This window comes from Carassius gibelio, chromosome A17 (assembly GCF_023724105.1).
Source record: "Carassius gibelio isolate Cgi1373 ecotype wild population from Czech Republic chromosome A17, carGib1.2-hapl.c, whole genome shotgun sequence".
In the NCBI taxonomy this organism is placed as follows: Eukaryota; Metazoa; Chordata; class Actinopteri; order Cypriniformes; family Cyprinidae; genus Carassius; species Carassius gibelio.
In genome coordinates, this window is record NC_068387.1 from 22301246 (window position 1) to 22322637 (window position 21392).

The 21392-nt window shown below is 36.0% G+C and overlaps 2 protein-coding genes across 2 annotated transcripts; both read right to left on the reverse strand.

The window, feature by feature from the left end:
* Positions 1 to 10261: 10261 nt before the first annotated feature.
* On the reverse strand, positions 10262 to 17319 carry LOC127933400 (pinin). The gene is made up of 9 exons (XM_052530390.1): positions 17085 to 17319; positions 13768 to 13839; positions 13617 to 13685; positions 13464 to 13539; positions 13272 to 13366; positions 13084 to 13159; positions 12658 to 12813; positions 12410 to 12548; positions 10262 to 11976 (listed from the first exon to the last, which is right to left on the reverse strand). The coding sequence occupies exons 1-9, from the start codon at positions 17195 to 17197 to the stop codon at positions 10769 to 10771; spliced, it is 2004 nt and encodes a 667-aa protein (XP_052386350.1). The 5' UTR covers positions 17198 to 17319; the 3' UTR covers positions 10262 to 10768.
* A 1026-nt stretch (positions 17320 to 18345) lies between these two features.
* LOC128031443 (gem-associated protein 2-like) lies at positions 18346 to 21212 on the reverse strand. The gene is made up of 10 exons (XM_052619708.1): positions 20981 to 21212; positions 20390 to 20474; positions 20216 to 20305; positions 20045 to 20104; positions 19589 to 19702; positions 19393 to 19437; positions 19231 to 19299; positions 18899 to 19009; positions 18692 to 18750; positions 18346 to 18596 (listed from the first exon to the last, which is right to left on the reverse strand). The coding sequence occupies exons 1-10, from the start codon at positions 21127 to 21129 to the stop codon at positions 18560 to 18562; spliced, it is 819 nt and encodes a 272-aa protein (XP_052475668.1). The 5' UTR covers positions 21130 to 21212; the 3' UTR covers positions 18346 to 18559.
* Between the last annotated feature and the right edge of the window lie 180 nt (positions 21213 to 21392).

Here is a 21392-nt window from a genome sequence, read left to right on the forward strand (position 1 = left end):
GGAAAAAATAAATATATATAAGAATATATGCCTAATATATTACATGATATTTTCCAATATATTGCAATATATTTTTGTTTCATAAGGGAACCCACCTGCTATGACCTGTCAAGTGTAAAAAATGTAAAAAGCTGCATAAAAATGAATCACTTAAGACCCTGTAAGGGGAGGTTCCCACCAAATGCTAAAATTCTAAGTGAATGACCCTTCAGTCGTTAGAACTTCAGGAACAATAAGTAAACCAAAAGAACTGCAATAATCAAATATATCTGGTTATTTTTTAGCATTATTTATTTACATAATAATTTTAATATAAGATTGATAAATATAAGATTAAGTGCAATTCCTAAAAATAAAAATAAAAATTCTCAATGCATATTCAGTTTGGCTCAGAATTACCTCATATTACTAATCTAATTGTTCACGTGCACGAACAATCCAAACTAGAATGTTTTGTGACTCACCAGACAATCAGATTCAGCTCATTTAACAAAACTGCACTTAACACTGAGAATCAGTTGGCAACTGCTTAGAGCTCTATTGCCACATTACATATTCATACCCCCAAACTGTGAAGAAGAGTGCATTTTTTGTATCCCATAGGAGTCTAATTCTGCTTCACATTGCATCTTTGATCTCAAAATAGTTTTTCAAATATTTTTTGCATACCCAATTACACAGCTTAAACAGAGCTTAGCATTTTATTTAAATTTTTAAAAGATAAACAACAGCAGAATTAAGCTAAATGGACTTAACTCGCAATATTGAACATGTGCAATGTGTGCTTCACCAAAACATCAGGGACACACGGTTTTTAGCAGCAACACAAGAGCACAGAGAGTGACCGCACTTTGACCAGTTAAACATGCAAAGCAATGCGGCAGTTAAAAGAAAACGGCCTCAACCACAAAGCACAGAGGCCACACTGTGTGACAGTCTCGCTTTTATGGAAGGAATGGGAAACATACTGCACCCACTGATTCAGCATTACATCTCAAGTCCTACTGCCTACAACCAATGTGTAGATTTTTCACCTAGTGACAGGCAAGCAATTAAAGCCAAAAGCCTTAGCCAGTGTCGGCCCCCTGGCAGTATCGGTAATGACAGCCCTGGAACAGCAGTGGCAAAGAATAGGAAGAGTAATGTGATTAGAGGCCAGAATTGCAATCTTGTCACATGGAGCAGTCCCTGTGTCTCCATCTCTCTCTGCGGCGATGGAAAACCTGATTTATCAGACCAGGAAGCCAAGGAAGAGCAAACAAGAGTTATAAACACAGAAAACTGAAAACAAGCAACCATTTTTCTCCATGCAGGACCACAGAAGATTGCATGGAGCGGTCTGGAAAGTTTGTTTCATAGTCACTATACCCAAAACGCAGGTCTGCTGGGAGAGACGAAGCAGATGAAGATAGCGCTTTCATGAACCAACTCCCCACAAAGAAACAAGTGTGAGTGTGTGTATGCACGTGTCTGTGATTTATAACCTGAGAGGAGAGCAGGTTTCCATAGCAACTGGAGTTATCTCTTTGATAGGAGTTGGCTGACTGGAACCTCGTTGTGCAGGAATAAACCTCACCTGAGGCACTGAAGCATTTAAAAATAGCAACCATCGAATTAGCGTCCGTACGGGAAACCTGTCGCAGAGCAGAAAACAAGAGCTGCAGAACCTGATCTTAACTTGGGGGAGGTTCCAGGATGAGAGAGAATGGGGATCTCAGTGTTCTTCGTAATTCATTGTAAGCGTGCAAAGCCTTTTTGAAGAAAGTCAAAAATGAAATGTCTACTTAATGACAAAACAGGTTTGTTTGTTTTTAGTTTTTTTGACGTACAATTAGCAGTCTTGTTCTGACAATATCTTCATAATGTCTGAAAATTAAATATGTGTTCGAACAGAAATGCAATTTCACCTCACTTTAATTTCAATTAGTCTGTTCTAACCTGTATTTATCTATGACTAACAAAAGTATTATTTTTGAAAAAACAAAACAGTGGCTTAAAATAAATATAACTTTACTTTACAAAAATGAACCACGGTAACCATAGTTTCCAGTTTCCATCCACAGTGCCATAGTTAGGGGAGAGCAGGGGCAAAAGTACAATTTTTCAGAAAAACTTCATTTTAAAAGATAATGTTGTATACAGAGATACATTTCTGCTGTGGGCAGTAACTCAGAAGTATGGTCTAACAATACCAGGTGGTATTTTTTAGAAATGTAGAAAGACTTCAGTATAATTTCACTTTGAACATAAGTTGAACATTGTTACTTTCGACCCAATCGGTTGGGACGAAAGTAACACACAGGTGGGTCAAAAGTAACACAACAATATAAGCTAGATTTTTTCTGTTAGTCTTATTTTTATTAAGTATACCTGATTGTGACCTTTTAAATAAGTAACTGCAAACATATTTTATCCTTTATCTTTGCAAAAAAAATTATTAAATTACATTTTAATATTTTCATTTCAAATTTAAGTTTAAGTGTCATCAGATGTCTTAAAACCTGACTGTATTTTTTTATTGTAAATTTCAATGTATTTTTATATAATAATAAAAAATTCTACAGAATGCACAATATACATTTTTTTATCACATTAGCATAATAAAAAAACTCTAAACATAATGTAACAGTAGGCTTATTTATGTTTCCATCCAGGTGTTTTTATGCATAACTTGAAAATGTGCATTAAAACATCTGGAAACACTGCAAATTCACAGGTGGAGGTGTAAAGGCTAAGATATGGCTAAAACCTAAATATAAATGTGACGTAGCAGCTGCCCAGAGAGAGATACACCCTCTCAAAAACATCTGGATAAAACCAGACCTCTGTCTGTCTTTCTGAACCTCACTCGGACATATTCTTTTGGTATAATATGACATTAACATTTGTAAGAAATGATGCAAGAAACAGAAATTCACAATATAGCTTGCACTGGAACAAAATAAATACTTTTTGTGACTGTAGCGGGACAAAAGTAAAAATTGTTACTTTCGTCCCGACAGGAACTCCTCACATTTAAACTCGATTTAATTTTATATTTAAAAAAAATTGAAAATGCAAACTTTAGGATGTGTTAAAGCACTAAATAACCTGTAGATTGATCATTACTGTGACACATGAAACAAGAAAAACAACACAACTAATAAAAAAAAAAATTACAGCTTCAACAATTTACTTTTTGTACTCGAAAACAGTTTTACGGACCTAACTTCTGGAAACGATGAGGAAATCACATGATATTTCTCAGCTCCGTCAAGGATTGCATGCTGAATATGCTGTCATAGCTGGGAATGCAAATGCAGAAAGAGGCTCTGAGAAAATCGCTTTGTTACTTTCGTCCCACGTTACTTTCGACCCCGCTCTCCCCTACTTCATCATAAATGTTTGTGTTTGGAAGAAACCTCATTAATGATGATTTACACTAGTAACAATAACTTACTGTGGTGAATTTCTGTTTGAAGTTGAAAATCTTGCCTGTTAAGGTGTGGTGGTATTTATTGTTGTTCGTCCAATTTTTGAGGGTGAAATCAACAAACACAGCAGTTGCTATGCTGAATCCCAATATCCTCATTCACTATTTCCACACTACAATGAATTTAGTAAATGAAAATAAGCATGAGAACGCGGGCATTAAATATGTACCAAAGAGAGCCACACGTTTTTGTTGAAGATAATATTTTGATAGATACAGTAACTTCTACAACTACAAAATGTCTGATTTTATATGGACGGGGCGATTGAGTGAATGAATTAATGACTCACAAACAATGGACTGAATCAATGCTTCAAATGAATCAATTGAATGTATGCATGAATGGACAAATGAATAAGTCATAAAGACAGTCAGTTGTTTCATTCCCAGTTGAATCCGTCTATTTGAACAAATCAATTAAATTAATAAACCATTGAGCAACTTAAAAAGCCAGTCACATGTTGCCACCTACTGATGTAGTTATGTTATATGAAAGAGTGCAATAAGTGACCATTTAGTCACCGCAGTCTGATTATATATTATTGTAATTATATTATGATTATAGGCCTTCTGATACCTATACTTTACATGAATGGAATTATATGCAATTCAAAAAAGAGAATTGCCAATATTCCCTTTGGATATATAAAGTCATATGCAAGGGAAAATACTAAAACAATATAGACAATATATAAGAAAGCCTGTCTATTTTCAGCTCATCTCTGTCAGTGTACTTCAGTGGAGAAGCAGAGCATCTGTCTGAGTGCCTTTCCTCCACCCAAAAAGACGAGCAGTCCACTTGGGGTCTCCTCCAAGATTGAACAACTGCAACACAATTGCTCCAGCCCTTCATTGAGATTACTGTACTTCAGAACAAATGACGGGCTTGTCTTCTTTGCAGCTTGAGGGACTACGGAGAATTGTAGGTGGAAGCTCGGGGTGAGAGAATTGGCCTTTCAGTAGCCTCCTATGGGACGCTTGTCAGTGCACATTGTTCTGGAGATCTGGCAACCGACTGTGGCTACTTGAGCCAGTGGCTTTGGAGTTAAATCCAGAGTCTAAGCCTTAGGCCAGCACGGAGAGAAGGCCAGGGCTTTGTAGTAGGATTTGTAAGAAGAACAATATAAGCACGAGTTTGTCCTTTGCTCTACAGGCCCATGTGGGAGAGAACTAGAGTTGCATGCCCACTTCAGGTGAAAAAGATTGAGATATTTTGGTCTCAGTGTGCTGGATGTGCATTTGCTCATATTATTTTCTTATTGTCTGTGTGGGCATCTGTGGACATCTTGTGTTTGTGACTCTTGAGGATATGTATATAAATGAATGGAATCACTTGTGTATTATTAGTACATATTCTGCTAGAAGATTTACTAAATGTGGAAGCACTGCAAATCTTCTTAAACAGCCAGCAATAAAAGACAAGCTGCTTAACTTTGCATCTTCGTAGATAAAGTGTTAGATCATTTCCCTGACAGCTTTCAAAATAAGGTCACTTAAACAAGACACAGGAAACAATGAAAACGACATGAGCATTTATGAATTTGCTTGGCTAAGTGTAACTTGCACTGCAGATTTGCTAGAATTGCTGTTGATTCACATGATGTCTAAATCTGTGTGCTGCATTCCAAACCGGTTCAAGGATTTAGACGGGATGGTCATACAGGAACCCAAGCCAAAAAACTAAGTCTAAAAGTTATATAAAGGGAGCCCTACAAAACAGCATTTAGGAGGAAGACTCAGCATTGCATTTTAGTAAAAAAAAAAAAAGGATGGTTGTTTTTGAGGAAAACACAACAGATCTTTCAGAGCATCAGCTCAGCGGTGGTGCAAACATGGTGTAAATTTCTGCTTTGTGCTTTAGGGCGTTCCACACTACATCAAAATGAAAGACTGAATGCCATTTCCCACTGGAACACAACTGCTACAGCTCCACACTCAACACTCAAATGACTGCAAATATTAAGATCAACCATTTCAAAACCTCAACCAACCTGGTTGGTACACAATGTTGCCACTGTAAAAGACTCTCAAATTTACACCTACCCCTCATATGCTGTCATTTACATGCTTAAAAACCTAATTAAAAGCATCAAAGTTTATACCAGGAGTGGGGTTTGAACCCACAAGGACATTTGTCTATTGGATCTTAAGTTTAACTCCTTAAACACTCAGCCATCCTGGTCATGTTCTGTGTAGTCGGATTTATAGAAACTGTTTCTCTAACATAAATTCAAAAACCTGTATTCAACCATCCCTTTTAGATAAAGGGATAAAATTCATGCAAGAACTGGTATTTACTACCAAGAGTGAGGTTGAACCCACGAGGACATGCGTCCATTAGCTCTCCATTAGTCCAAAACCATAACAATGCAGTCATGCTGCCCATTTATACAGGCTTCTTGCAATTGTCTTGTAATGATATAGATGCTCAGAGAACAGTACTAATCACTTCTTAAGTTAGTATTCTCTATTATTTACAAGAAACTTTTGTAATCATTATTATGTTTACGTCATTGTACAAAGTGTCAGTTGGATTGTTTTATCATTTATAAGAATGACAGAAAACAAAGAAGGAACTGAATATGATGCGGAGAGGGCTCAAATTTATTTAACTTGAAAACCAGCAATTTACAGAATTATTGTATAAATTATTTTATTTATGTGTAAATACAAGTTGCATAATGGACGTTGACATGGAGAGTGAAATTTAGTCTTGATCAATAAAGCAGTTGCAAAACACATCAGTTGACCGATTTCACCAGTCCAGTCAGTTTAATTTCTCCATTACAATGAGAGTCACGGAGAGATGTTCCGATCCCCTGAGTCTCACAGCTCAGCTTTTGACAGAACAAACTGTTAAACTAGCTTAAGTGACACACACTAGTGTCAGTGAACAAGTCAGTTAAGCCATTTATAAGGGACTCCCACACCCACTCATTAAAAGACCCTGATTTCATTGAGCCGTGCTCAATCATTCTGCCTTTGATGCTTGGGGGAATTTAAAAATCAAACTGTTGTCACAAACTGTTGACAACTGAGAAACGTACAATTATATTATTTCAAGTTGAGTGAGGACATTTATTATTATTATTATTATTATTGTGGTCTCATTCCTACTTTAATTATTAGCAGGTGTTATATGAATCATTTCTTTCAAATAAATGTTCTGCAAAGAATCCTTTTCTTATGAAGAACTATTTATTCTGTATAAGGTTCTTCAGTTATCTATTTGATTCTTTAAAACTTCCAGAAATTTTAAAGTCAAACTACTTTAAAACTTCAAGCTGTGCACTCTTTACAGAGTGTCAGAGAGAAATAAATGTTTTAAATTTACTGAGTAATGTATTATTGTTCTGCTTTCTAAATTTTAACAGTACTTTTAACAGAGCAGCACTTTTTATGGCTTACTTGGGTTGTACAGCAATATTTTCTGTAGAGCTGCTTTTAAACTATAGTAACTGTAAATTATTTATTTTTAAGAGCTTACATTTTCCAGATATTATAATGAATATTTTTGAATTCAGTGCAGTGAAGTCCAAAACAAATGTCAGTTGTTTAATTTTACAAACATGAATTTGTCATATCACACATATTTATTGTGAATAAGCAAACTAGAAATACATTAGATCTAAAAAAAAAAAAAAAAAAACAGTGGGTACTAGAAATAAAGATTTTTTTAAAAAGTTTACTTTTTCAGATAACATTTTGGCTTTTGTGTAATTATTAATCCAATATAGAATTTTTTAATTTTTTTTTTCAGAATAAATGGACCATTCTGCACCCATCTTCATAGTTTAGAAAGTGGAAATCATCCTATTTAGTGGCCCATTTCTTTTTAGAAATACCTAGCAGATGGTTTTCCAAAAAATAAAAAAATAAAAAAAAATAACTACAGAAACAAAAAGGTTCTGTGTGGAACTTTAAAACAGGGTTCACATTTTTGACCGCAATAAATAACATTTCCCACTGTTCATAATTGAAAAAAGGATTTTAAAGGCCATTAGAAAGAGATTATGCAAAGAAAAAATCCTAGCTGATTAAATATTTTAGAGCTGAGCATAAATACATTTAACTGGTTGTAGAAAGTTCCGTGACTTCTAAGGATTGATTAGTTTTCAGGTTTTCAATGAGCATGAGAACCCTGTGAGAAGATCAGAATCAGAAACATTTAATTTACGATCACATTTACAGACTTACAAATATCTTCAGATTCCATCATCATACAGTAAAGTATGATCTGAATTGTTACAGGTGTCATGACCTTTCACACAAAATAATCACAGTACCACACAACGTTCTAAACACACATAGACAGATGAAGACAGCATGATAAAGTTTTACCTCTCTCCCCTGTATCACCTCTTTGAGCACGGTGCCCGAGCCGGTCCCCTCTGAGCTGTAACTTTGTCCTGTTTACCCTGCACTTTCTCATCTGGAGACGGATCGATAGGAAGTCTTCATCATCCCGCTCATCAGAGACAGACACCACTAATGAGGCTCAGAACAGCTGACTGCTCACTTTCCATTGTGCAGGAAAGACTATAGGGGGCACGCAGGGTTACATTGGGAGGGAGAAGAGATCCAAGGTGTAATGACTACTTGTAAAAGAGCAAGTAACTTGAACACGAACTGCTTCCGCAACCCATTGTACCTTCGTGAACATATGTATAGATCTGTTTATAAATATGTAACATTAACTAGTTAATCCTCACAATAACACCATGAACGTGCATTCAAAAGTACATAGGGTCAGTTGTGATTTCATTTAGTCTTTAAGATGAAGACAAATCATTCTTTTCTACAAACTTTATATTTTTCTCCAACAGTGAAAACTGTTATATGTTGAGTATAGTTCTCAAATGTAAATATGTGTTTATGATGAATAAGATCTGTTTTGACCTATGAAGGCCCACTCTTGCAAATGGAAAGCTACATATCCATTTACAAACATAGTTATATATCCATTTCAATATGGACAAGTTTATGATGAGAGGAAATTGTATGCAGATACATCGATGTTGAGTAATGTGTGGAAACAACCAGATACTCATTCAGTTGACAAAAACACTGCAGAAGACCTAGGACAAAGACCGTATGTTCTCCTGGTGTTTTGCATAGCACTACTGCCACCATGAGGTAAGGAACAGAACATATTACTAAAATATACCCTATAAATTCAATACTACTGTAAGTTAGAAGTTCATGACACAAGAAATTACTTTTAACTTCTGAATAGGTGCAATCTTCCCTCATTGGCTTTGAACCAACAAAACCATTTAACCACTGGATCTTAAGCACAACACAATAACCACAAAGCCATCACAGCTGGTTTCAAAAGCCAATTCACTTTGAAATTGATTGCTTATATGTTAAACTGAACAAAAACTAAAGCAGCTCTTGACATGACTGTTTGCTTCTTACGGAGATTTTTATACTGTGTGCACAAAGTAAAGCATGGACAACTGAGCTGCAGCTTCTACTCTTTAAAAATAACAACCCTGCTACCAGGAATTCGGTTTGAAGCCACAGAGACATTTGTTCGTTAGATCACCGCCTTAACCACTTGGCCAACCTGGACAAAGGATAGCATTTTTCCCCAATCAGAAAATAATTTATCAATAATGAGTTTATAATAAAATATATATAATACATTATTAACTGATTATTGTCTAAAGACCAGTAATGGGGTTTAAAGGGGTCATCGGATGCTACATGCACTTTTACAAGTTTTTTTAACTGAAATGTTGGCAGTGTGTTTGCACAACCACCCTATAATGATACAAATCCACCCAGGGATATTTTATTTTTTTTATCTAGTAAAATCTTTACCCCTTTCTCAAATCGAGTGGATCTCAGATGCCTGTTTGTGTGTTGTCATAAAAATAGGCCCCTCCCACGAGTTTGACAGTAGTGTTTCAGCACAGACTGGACTGGGGTCTTACAGTAGACCAGTGTTGCCAAGTCCACGGTTTTCCTGCAGAACTGGGCTACTTTAACAATGTTGCTGCGGTTTGTTTTTCCTGTCAGCGGGTTTAAGCAACCCTCAATAATGTGATATTTAGCCCCTAAAATGCAAATTGTACCTAGGTAACCCCACCAAAAATAAGTGTATTTTACCCTACCTGAATGCAATTTTTACCAGAGTATCCCCTCAAAATGTGATTGGGCTAGTTTTGAGCAGCAATTGGGCAGGTTGTGTTGTGTGAAACCTGGCAATCCTGCCTAAAACCCACCCTTAGTAAATCATTTGTGATTGTGGTCCTAATGATGTGCTTATTAGCAAGGTTCAAGATGAATCAGGCTGAAGTAAACCATACTTCAGACAGCAGGTGGAGTCAGGAGAGCTAATTAACATTTAAAGGAAAATGCTACAGAACAGCTGTTTTTGACGGGGTAAAAAGGGTGTTTACGCTACCATTTAGAAATTAACCAAACTAGGTTGCAGACTAAGACCCTAAAGAATCATATCAACTTGTGGAAAATAAGCATCTGATGACCCCTTGAAGTAAACCAGGTCTTAAGTAGACAAGGCGATAGTGTACATTTAATCAACTGCTCAATAAGTTACAAAAACAGCAATTTGCAAAAAATAAAGAAAATTGTTTGGAAAAATAAAACCAAACGCGTTAGTTTTAAGCAGCTAAATTTGTTAATTCTCATGTTCAATTAAACACCAATAATTCAGCATAAACTCTTCAGTTTTTCTACTGAAAATATTCAGTGTTGTGTGCATACACAATTTTGTGTAAGATTACAAACATACAAATATATAAAAAAAACTAAATCAGATACATGAAGAGAAATTGTCTTTAATGTCTTTTTTTCTGTTGAGCAATTTATACAAAAGGCAGACAATTTTGCTCCAACAAGAAAAATGACTGCATCAATGTAGGATACAGGCAAAATGGTTGCTTTACATTTACTGAATGTTAAAAATCACATTAGTATGGCATCACAATTGAAAACATCAGTGGTTTAGCTACTGTATGAAAGAAACTGGCAACACCGTGGTGGAACAGATGAAGGATCAGCACATTTCAAGCATTACTTCCATCAGATAATGTGGAAGGTCTGATATAGTGTGAAAATTTGTTTAGAGTGATGGTTCTTAAAAGCAGTTTATAGATCTTAAAAATTTCAAGATACACAACCAGTTGCCAGACCAAACTAAATGAAAAAAAGATTGGGAGATGAAGAATTCAAATGTAAAACCCACGCAAGAACAACAGCGCCTCAAAAATCTAGGCAACCACACAATGACCTTTGAAGAAACTATGCAAGACTGGCAGCAACTTCTCAACGCCGATCCTTCCGATCAGACTTCCGATCTCTCTCGCTTCTGGATGACCTCTTCCCTGACCGGCTTCCATCTGAACTCGTCCTCTTCCGGTCAGGTTTGGAGTTCTTGTCTTTGGAGCCCTTGTTTTCTCGTCCGTTGCCTTTTGAGGACTTGTGTCCCCTCTCACTGCCACTCTTTTTGCGCTCCCGGTCCGACAGTCTCCTGCGGCGCTTGTGGTCTCTACCGTCTCGATCCCTGCCGTGACTACGGGAGCGCGAACTGGAAGACGACGACGAGGAGCCAGAGGAACTGCTCCTGCTACTGGAGCCACTGGAAGAGGAGCTGGATCCACTGGAGGAGGAGCTTGAAGAGGAACTGGAAGAGGAGCTGCTGCTACTTCTGCTCTTGCTCTTCTTGGCATGGACTTTGGCCCGTCCACGTGCGTCATCTGCCTCCTCCCTAGCTTCCTTAGTGTCTGCTTTGGCTTCTTGTGGTTGGACTGATGGTTCTTGGCTTTGTTCTTGAGAAAGGACTTCTGGGTCAGGTTCAAGCTGTGGTTGTTGGGTATCAGACGCAGTGTCATCTTGTTTACTGTCATGTTCTGTTATGCTAGGTGTTGGGACATCCAGTTGAGGCGGTTTACTCTCCTCGGGTTGTGTTTCCATGTGGCTTTCAGGGGTTTGTAGGGAGTCTGTTACAACATCCTGCTGAGTCTCCATCTCTGCCTCCTGCTCTTCCTCCTTTTGCACATTACCTACCTCTTCAACTGTGGCTTCTGGACTCTCAACCTGCAACTTACCCTGTGCCTCATCTTCCCTGACAACTTCTTTGCCCTCCATCTGCTCTTCCCTAACCTCACTTGCTCCCATATCCTCCTCGTCCTCCTCCTCATCTTCCTCCTCTGCCTTCCTCTCACTCTCCTCATGTTTATCCTTTTCCTCATCCTGTTCCTGCTCTTTATCCCCCTCCCTCTCCCTAATCTCTGAGCTCTCCTCTCCTTCCTCCTCAACTACATCTTCCTCCTCGTCCTCCATCTCCACATCATGCCTGTTACCTGTCCGGCCTACTCCAGCCTTACCCTCCTCTTGATCTTCTTTCTTCGTCTCTTCAGCCTGACGGTTATCCTCCATTTCTTTGTCACCTATCCTTTGGAACTGACGCCTTGGCCGAGCCTCCATTTTGTTGAGTTGCTCTGCAAAGGCTTCACGTCTCTCATCAAACACACCTTGGAAATTGGAAGGAGAGTTCAAAATCCCAGTAAATAAACCAGTTTTTTTTATTTTGTTGACCGACATAAAACCTATATCTAGGTTATCACACCATTTTAAAGAGGCCCTATTATGCCATTTCCAATAATAGGGGCCTTCACACCAAAGGAACCTTTTCAAAGTACCACAACTAATTGTGGAACTACCCACTTTTGGGTGTTTTCGCACTGCTGGAACTGATAAAATAAAATAACTAGCAGCCTAAATGCTGAGCTATATACATGCATTTACCCTATAAATGTAATGCAGTCAAATGCATGTTGTGGACAAAAAAAAAAAAAGTATATACCAGGTGTAAACAGTTTAAAATATCTGAATCTATACAAAAAGTGGAAGATAGCACAAGCAAATTTAATAACCAGGAACCTAAATTATTAAAACTTAACTTACCATTTAATTTTTTCTGAGACTCCTCCAGGAGCTTTTGAGTAGCAGAGCACATTCGACCGGGCAGGTAGAAGATCGGGGGCTTGGTCTTCGTGCGAATGAACTTGATGAGCTTAGAATTATGTGCATTCCACTCTTCTTGCTAAAACACCATAATGCATGGAAAAGTCAGACCAAGAACAATTGATCCAAATAAAACTACAGCAGATATAAATTAAGAGTCGCTGTCTCACTGCAGCTGTGAGACATACCAGTTGAGCAAGCTCCACTTTGTGCTCCAGAAGACGCAGCTCTGTTTGTTTGGCACGTCTTTCTTCAAAGAGCTCTCTCCTTTCACTCTCAACTTTTTTACGCTCCTGTTCTGCCTGTACTTCCAATTTCTGCTCGATTTCTTGCCGTCTTTTTAACTGGTAGAGAGAGACATACGTTTTAAAATTAAAGCAGCACTTTGTTTCAAATGTGGTTTGATTTAATGTTTCATGCAATTTGCTGAATTGATTCTCGACTTCAACTGAATACAAATAAAGTGGGTTGGGAACATTCAGCTTAGGAGAACCAGTTAGGAAAAATATTTTTTTTTTCTAGACAAATATATTTAAAAAAAAAAATAGCCTCAAAAAGGAACCAAGAAATACAACAGTGCATTAAAAAATGAAAAATTCCAAGCTTAAGCTTACTCGCTCTGTGGACACTGTAGACTCTTGTTTGAACTTCTGCAACGTTCCCATCAACAGGCCAAACATGCGCCGGTTTCTGAATGAAGAGATAAAACAATAGTTTTTTTAATTCTGTAAATTTGCAGTGGAAAAACAAGCAAGTAAATGATAAAAAGCTTTGCAGACATTGCCCAAAACAAAAGCATTACCTCTGCTTTCCTCTCTCATCAATTGTCTGATCTTGAATAAGATCTCGGCGCGTACGTTCTTTGGAGGTAGCAACCACAGATGACTGCAACGCTGGCTATAGATAAAAAAAAACAGAAAAAAAACAGAGCAAGGTTATTTTTAAAACAAAGGGACAAATCACTGTAGATTGAGGAAACATTTAGTCTGCATACTTTTTTGACATCGTCATCATCCTCAGCGTCGCTGTCATGGCGTGAATCTCTCCTGGCTCGCTGGTCCCCTGCCAGCCTAGTTCGGAATAAACCATTTGTAAATGCATTTACACAACATATCCAGAAATCAGCAACTGGTAGGCAATGCCTCACCTCAAGAGTGCCCCTTCGATGTCCCTCTGTTTGGCTGGGGGTCCTACACCACTATCTGACAGTCCACGCCTGATAGGGTTTAACATACATTAAGAACAAATCTAACATGCATTTATTACAACCAATTTCTAATACAAAAACAGATTCTTACCTTAGCAGATTGATTCCACGCCCCCTACCTCCTCCTGGGCCTGTGATGGTCAGTCTCCTATTTTGACCCGGTCTGGAAGAGACAAAAAGGTAGAAGACACACAATTAACAATCATATACATACATATATATAAACGGCACATCTAACCCCAACTATGACTGTACAATGACCCAGAATACTGAATGCTCTGTTGGTTACAGTGTTTACTTTTTATTATATTTGTATTAAATGTTTGTGAAAAATACATTGTCCTTTGAACTATAAGCATTTTTGTTTGTCATTTATGCATTATCAATTTTCAAATGATTTTCAAATTATTTAAATATATGAAACATTGACACATTGATAAGAGTAGTAAATGGAGAATTACAAAATATTTCTAAATGGCTTAAAATTAATAAACTCTCTCTTAATATACAAAAAACTAACTTTATGATTTTTAGCACAAAAAAAAAAAAAAAAAAAAAAAAGGAGATTGTCAGGACACAGAGGTATCAATTGATGGTTTAAAAACCAAAATAAGAACCAAATAACATTTTTAGGTGTCATTGTAGACCAAAAACTAACCTGGAAATATCATATCCAGCATGTTTGCAGAAAAAATAATGAAATCTGTTGGTATACTGAGTAGAGTTTGTTCTTTAATTGATATTTCATGTATGAAAACATATTACAGTTTGATCTATCCCTACATTTTGTACTGTAATATTGTTTGGAGTGCAACATGCCAAACATATCTAAATAAGATTTTATTAATACAAAAGAAATTCTTAAGAATTTTGAGTAATTCAAATAGATTGTCATCATCTGCTCCGCTTTTCATAAAATGTAACATTGACAATATTCAATGTTAACCTCCACTGCATAAATACCTTTATGTACAAGTATGTGTATATGACAAATATTATGCCCAGAGTTTTTAATAACTTTTTCATGTATTCTTCGGATGATCATTCATGCCTACTCCACAAGGCGCTGCAAAGATTTTTAACTTCCTTTTTGTAGAACTACAGCCAACCAATCTACATTGAAATACAGAGGGCCTTCCCTCTGGAATCATTTAGACCCTGCTTTAAAGACTAAAACCACTCTAAATTATTTCAAAAGAGAGCTGAAAATAATGTTAACATATAAATAAGTTTATCTTGGTAATTTGTTTATTAAAATGTTTGATGCATTGATTGTAGTGTCTTGCTTGATCATGTAATTTTACGTTCATTTAATGAGATTTTGGGGAGGTGGTTTTATAAGACCTTATGGTCTTCTCACTCTCTCCCGCACAGTATTTTGTTTTCTTTTTTCTTCAATGGATTTGTAAAGTTGTATTTTGAATGTTATATGTGCAAATAAACTTTCAAACACATACAATTACACAGACTTAATATTGGCCACTCTGCTTTCCAAAATATCAACACTAGTATAAATACTATTAGCATAAGGACACAAAATGCTATCAGACTATTAATCAAATGAGATGGTCAAGCACATCTTGACAGTAAAGGCAGTTCTGTGATTAGTAGTAAATCTCCAGCACGTGCTTTCAGATGGAGCAGCATTTACTACACAGAGATGTAGGTCACTGACAAGCTACGCAAAATCGTGTTCATAATAGGGTTGTGCCAATAGACAATAGTATAGTGTATCGACAATAGTCCGAGATAGACATAAGCAGATGTCTGTCGATAGTAAATATATTAAGCTCATTCTCCTATTAATGTATTAAATAATAAATTATTATTATTGGGCAGCCTATTATAATTCGGCTATCAAACTGCCCCAGCTATTTCACTTCAGCACCGCATTTCACACACACGACAAACAGACGTACTCCATCCACAAACAGACGTACATCGTTTGCTGATATAAGGCATTTCATTGCACTTTAACAATAAATCTAAACGGCCTATATGTGCAATATTTTAAACGAGCCCGCACTAACGGAGTTTAATGCCACAGTTATGTTAGAAATCATCTCATTCTTTTGTTTCTGTGGCGGTGTGTCGGGCTCGTCATGAGCCGCGTGGTCCGGAGCACTGTATGACTGATGCAGCAGTTCAATTCAACTTTACACCAAACATATGAACTTCCTTCTTTTGAATACTTTATATTTAACGTGTTCGTTTATGTACAATAATACTGTTAAACTTTGAATGAAAGATACTATCGATTTTTACCATTGACTGATTTTGCAGTACATTACGAACATTTGTGAGCAGATGCAGAATTTTTTTCATAGGACGCGCGATATGACAGCTGCATCCGACTACACATGAACTAGCCATTTTAATACAGTACTTTTATATTTAACGTGAGTTTATCAGTATATTTGAAAGTCGAATATTTGAAAATCTCCCTCGCGCATCTACACAGTTTAAAACACCAAATAGTTATGATAAGACAAGAACAAAGAGTCTCTCTCTTGCTACACCCATGCATGATAATATCGCGTATCACCGATCTAACAGGCTGACGATTTGAAAAATGACCATATCGCCCAACACTAAATCATAATCGCAGATGATTTAACAAGAAAAAAACTATGAAATTCCACTTCCAAAGACATTTCAATACTACATTTCCCTAAAATCATGCTAAAATGTCAAACATGTAAAAACCCATTTATTTCTGCATCAGAGGCCTCCTACAACATTTTAAAGGAGAAAAAGTTTTTGGGGTCTTTGAGGGTTAAACCTTATTGGCTAATAACAAAGGACAAGTCTTTCCTGTCAAAGCAACATGTTGGAAATAAACATGCAGTTCTCAAGTTATCTTTAAGAACATTTGTTACTTTCGTAAGATAAACAGTTAGAGAACTGTGTTGGGTCGCTATCATCCAAGATCTTGAAGCAAATCCAGTAACACAAAGTCTCATTCAAACAATGCAGGAAGAACCTACAGAACTCATGTTAAACCTCTACAATTAGTAAATAGTTCAAATCTAAAGATCCATCTTCAAAATGAAACTTGTTTTCAAATTGATTAAAAAGATACTGGGGCTAGATTTAAAAACAGCCTTTATTAGGAACAATTAACGACGTACAGAATGGTTTTATGAGACGTGTTATTTGTGCTGGACTTACTGATAGCTCTTCAGCATATTTATCTACGCTGATCTGGGTGACTTAGATAGCTGCGAGAGATCACTGCACAGATTTAAAGACTAATTAATGTATAATAGAACGTTGTTTTAATCGATGAAATTAAACACGTTGTTCTTAAGCTTACGAGCTAGCTGTAGTCTTAGCTTGCTAAAAGGCCCTGGTTTATTTCCCCACAATATATACGTTAATGATTAAAACGCTTTCATTACGTAATACCTTAATTCGGTTGGATCTCTCCCGGTTAGCTTTCGGATATTTTCGTCCACGCTCTTTAAGCTTTCCTTGGCTTTTTCCAGCTGGTCTTGCAAACTTCGCACGGCCACCGCCATCTTGATCTTCGTCTTCCAACAGCGCGTGGAGCGTCGTATGCGCGCTCGGCTCGATAAAGGCGCGTATCACTGATCACGTGGCCGGTCCTGAAACCCCACTCGCAAGAAACGCAGCTGTGATTGAAAGGAACACCATCACGAGCAAATTTATGGATTGGCCTATTTGGGTATATAACTCCCATTATTACACTCTTTTTTTCATTATGGTTTGCCCCAAGAACGCATTAATATGCAAATTAGACACAATATATCGAGACATTGTAAAGAACAGGAACATCAATTTATGGACACTTTACGCACATATTCCATCAAGTAGTATGTCATATCATTCTGTTATATCTTTCATAGTTGAGAATCATCTTTGTACAAAGTTTGGCTAAAAATTGCCTGAAACCTTAAAAAAAAAAAAAAACATTGCTTTTGCCTATACATGCCTTTTCATGTTTATTTATTTATTTGTTTCGAATAACTTAGTCCTGGCATCCTCTACAAAGACCATAGAATAAAATGTGTGTGTACATTATATATATATATATATATATATATATATATATATATATATATATATATATATATATATATATATATATATATATATAAAATCAACAACAACAAAATTCACAAAACATTTTCACATATAACAGGGTGATAAACGTCTCTTTATTTTTTTAGTCATGAAAAATATTACAAATACTTAAGAAACCTCATTCAGTTTCCACTGAAAATACAATATTTACTACATTGTTTTAACAATATGGAATTAGTCAACAACGAAATAAAAAAAAAAGTACACAATCACAAAAAACTGTTCTTACATTTTTTGAAAGACAGCACAATTTTTTATGACGTTACTTATTAGTTATTTAAAATTTTGACTGAAACTATAAATACCATGGAATTATTTTTTTTTTCTAAATATAATCAAATTAACATTAAGTTAACGTTTCTTATGATGTTACTTATGAGTTATTTAACCACTTTGGAAGAAACTATGATAACCATAGATTTTTTTGTGCATTTCATTTTCATTAAATTTCAATAAAATAAGGATGATTTTCAGTTAGCCCTTTAATAAATCAGACATGTTTTTATTTGGCAGACACAGCACAACAAAACCAAGACAATGAAATAACAAGAAGCCAAAGATGTTTCTATGTTATGTCAGAAATTAAGTTTATTTGACAATAACAATGCTTTAAAGGACAGTAATTTGTAGTTGTAATAGCTGTACTTTAATTTTACATGAAACTCAATTCAATTGGCAAGATAGAGCCTTTACAAACTCTCCTGAGTATCTCACGATTCCTCACATTCACATTCATTTTCTTTACAAAGGCTCTTCCGTCTGTTTCCAAGTTCTGCTCATTCTTTGTCAGCCAAATCGTTTTGCTCAAAATACCTTTAATAAACAGAAGCATGATTATACTTCATGAGGACACCTGCACATATTTCAGGGAACACTAAATTTGGCTATAACAGCTCCATGTCAGTTACCTGGCAACAATACAAATCATCAAGTTAAGAGCTGACAAATGCTCATCGTCTTTGCTTTCCTGGAAGAGAAAAATAATACAGACTATTTTAAGCAACAGATTTTAGGCTGTCAACAAACAAGCATCCACTTGTGCAACTGCAACGAATGCAAGGGAGAAAATACTGATACCCCAGCTTTTAATTAAGAGCAAACCAAAAGGTGTTTACCAGATTGGCACGCACTGCAGAGCACCGCCGTGCCAACTGTCTGATAAGGGAATGTGCTTCAGGAAGCAGTGGCTTCTCAAGGCACGCTAGTAATGCATAAAACCATCTGCCCTGTGAAGATAAATGTGCAATGTACAGCTAAACTTAGAAAATACAGTTCAATAATACCTTTTCATATTAAAGGGATAAAATTCAAAACCTGATTTATTAGAAACAAAGAAATAAAAATAAAAAACTATTTTTTCTCAACTTTTAGAATGACCTTTTCATTATATACATCTCAATAGAATAATATCGGATTGGATGCGACACATTGAAGCAACTGAACTTACCAACTGTGGTACAAAGTCTCTCTCCTCAAACCAATTAATTAAATACTCAAGCACAGCAGAGATGGTTGACTGAGTGGAGAATGCAACGAAATGACAATTACATATTAGAATATGTGATTTATATGTGAATAATAAGAATATCTGCTGTCAAATGGCAATCACCTGGTTGAGTTTGCCGACAATGCTGAGGAAAGGTGGGAAACCAGTCTAATAAAAAGAGATTCAAGAACATCAAATCATGACAGTGTAATTATAAATCTACACAGTGTAACTCAATGTAATCTATTTATACTGATTACGTGTTGACCTATTACTTATGTGTTGAGTGTTGATGATCTGATAAGGGGAGAATTATTACCTTGACGTAATCAAGACCCGGGTTAACTTTGTCTTCTTCTTTCAGCTGGATGTCAAGACAAACATTCTCACCCAAGCAGAACCTCTTCCATCCATCCTCATCCTCCGTTTTGGGCTAAAGTGGGGAGAAGACTTTGTTTTTAAAGCAACTGTTTCATAATTTAATCAAAAGTACAGTGACTTGAAGCACTATAGGATTGTAATGTATAAGTATATTTTAAGTGAGTGTAATGTATAATGTGATGTTTATGTGAGTATAAAGTATAATGTGTGGAATTCTGTACTTGTGACTGTAAGATATACCGTGTGGATTGAGTGTATGCAGCTGTTTAACGGTATGCTGATTGTTGAATAATTGCATAAATAGATACTGCCATACAAGAAAATTTTCAGACTGAAAATAAAGTATTATATTACATAGTATTATATCATATCATGCAGATATCAATTATCTTACCATGACAACATTATCATCTAAAAACTGGGATTCCCAATGCTGACGATGCTTGTTAACACTCTGAAATAAGAAAGTGTTATATTGACTGTACTTAATTTAAGAACAAACATATCTTAGATACTTGATATTAAAAGTACTTGAACAAGGAACCAATACATGCTAATTGAACACCTGTCGGACTTCTGAAAATTTGCTGACTTGTTGTTGCTGCCATTTCAGGCTGGGAGAGAAACCCTGAGGAGCAGCCAAACAACCTGTGATCTGTAAAAAATAATAATAAAAACAGATTAAACACAAGTTTGCAAATAGTAAATGTAATAGTCACTGTTCACTTGTCGCACTTACAGACACATTCACAGATTGTTTCTTCTTCAGCTTCTTTGGGTCAATTTGTGCCACAACAACATCTGGGCACAGAGATGCTTCCCTCCTGTAAAAACATAACGCAACTGTATGAATGTTTACAGTGAGCAGCTGAATAATCATTAAAGAAACAAATTTATTTTTAAAGAATTTGATTAAAACAAATTTATAAAGTAAACTAAATGTACAACCAAGTTAAAAAGTTCTGTAACCAGTTTTTCATAAATGAATAAAAAAATCTCCAAGCATTGGTGTCTTAGAGAATTCATTTCTAGACTTTATTTTTTTCAGTTGAATATGAATATCACTAAGCCAAGTATCCCAAGTACACTATATTACTGAGACTTTTTCTAAATCAATCAATCAATCTTTTGCCTTTAATTTTTGTTTTAATTATTATTATTTTATTTTTTGCATTTTGTCCTTTAATATTATTTTCTTCTTCAATACGTGTAAAAATATGTAAGTATGTAAAGCATTTTGTAAACAATGTTTGTTTATATAATTAAAGTTCCAACTGCGTCTTCTTTAAAGACCTAAGATGAATAACGTTATAGATGAAGAATGACTTACTGAACCTGTCTGAGATATTCTTGAGGGTTTCTGGGCGGTTCGTTTAAGTTATATTCCTCTGTGTCGCAGGACTCCAGGGGCAAAAGTCTGGGCATCAACTCCTCCACGTCTGACTTCATATCTTTGTGTTTTTTTCTATTCGAGATCATCAAAATACGTAAGTCGCTGCTGCTCGTTCTCTACGTGATTGTCAGCCTCACCATTTTGAACACATTTGCCATGATGACGACAAATAGACGCGACAGTTACCGTGGTGACGCTTATTCGCTAGCTATGATACAGATGGAAACGGTGTGTAGTGAGTGACCTCTGTTGTTTAGGAGCAATATGAAAACGAATATGAACATAACAGGAGTTAAAGAATCATTTTCATTTCTATGCATGCAATGTATTATTGTCAGAATTGTACGTT

Excerpts from the sequence above, each read along its gene's own strand:
- LOC127933400 (XM_052530390.1), bottom strand. The coding sequence starts at position 17,197 with ATGGCGGTGGCCGTGCGAAGTTTGCAAGACCAGCTGGAAAAAGCCAAG. Across the intron at positions 13,540-13,616 it reads ATCGAAGGGGCACTCTTGAG|GCTGGCAGGGGACCAGCGAG; the intron begins GTGAGGCATTGC and ends ATTCCGAACTAG. Across the intron at positions 11,977-12,409 it reads GTCTCAGAAAAAATTAAATG|GTGTGTTTGATGAGAGACGT; the intron begins GTAAGTTAAGTT and ends CCAATTTCCAAG.
- LOC128031443 (XM_052619708.1), bottom strand. The coding sequence starts at position 21,129 with ATGATCTCGAATAGAAAAAAACACAAAGATATGAAGTCAGACGTGGAG. Across the intron at positions 19,300-19,392 it reads TTGTCGGCAAACTCAACCAG|TCAACCATCTCTGCTGTGCT; the intron begins GTGATTGCCATT and ends TTCTCCACTCAG. Across the intron at positions 19,010-19,230 it reads GAGACTTTGTACCACAGTTG|GGCAGATGGTTTTATGCATT; the intron begins GTAAGTTCAGTT and ends TTATCTTCACAG.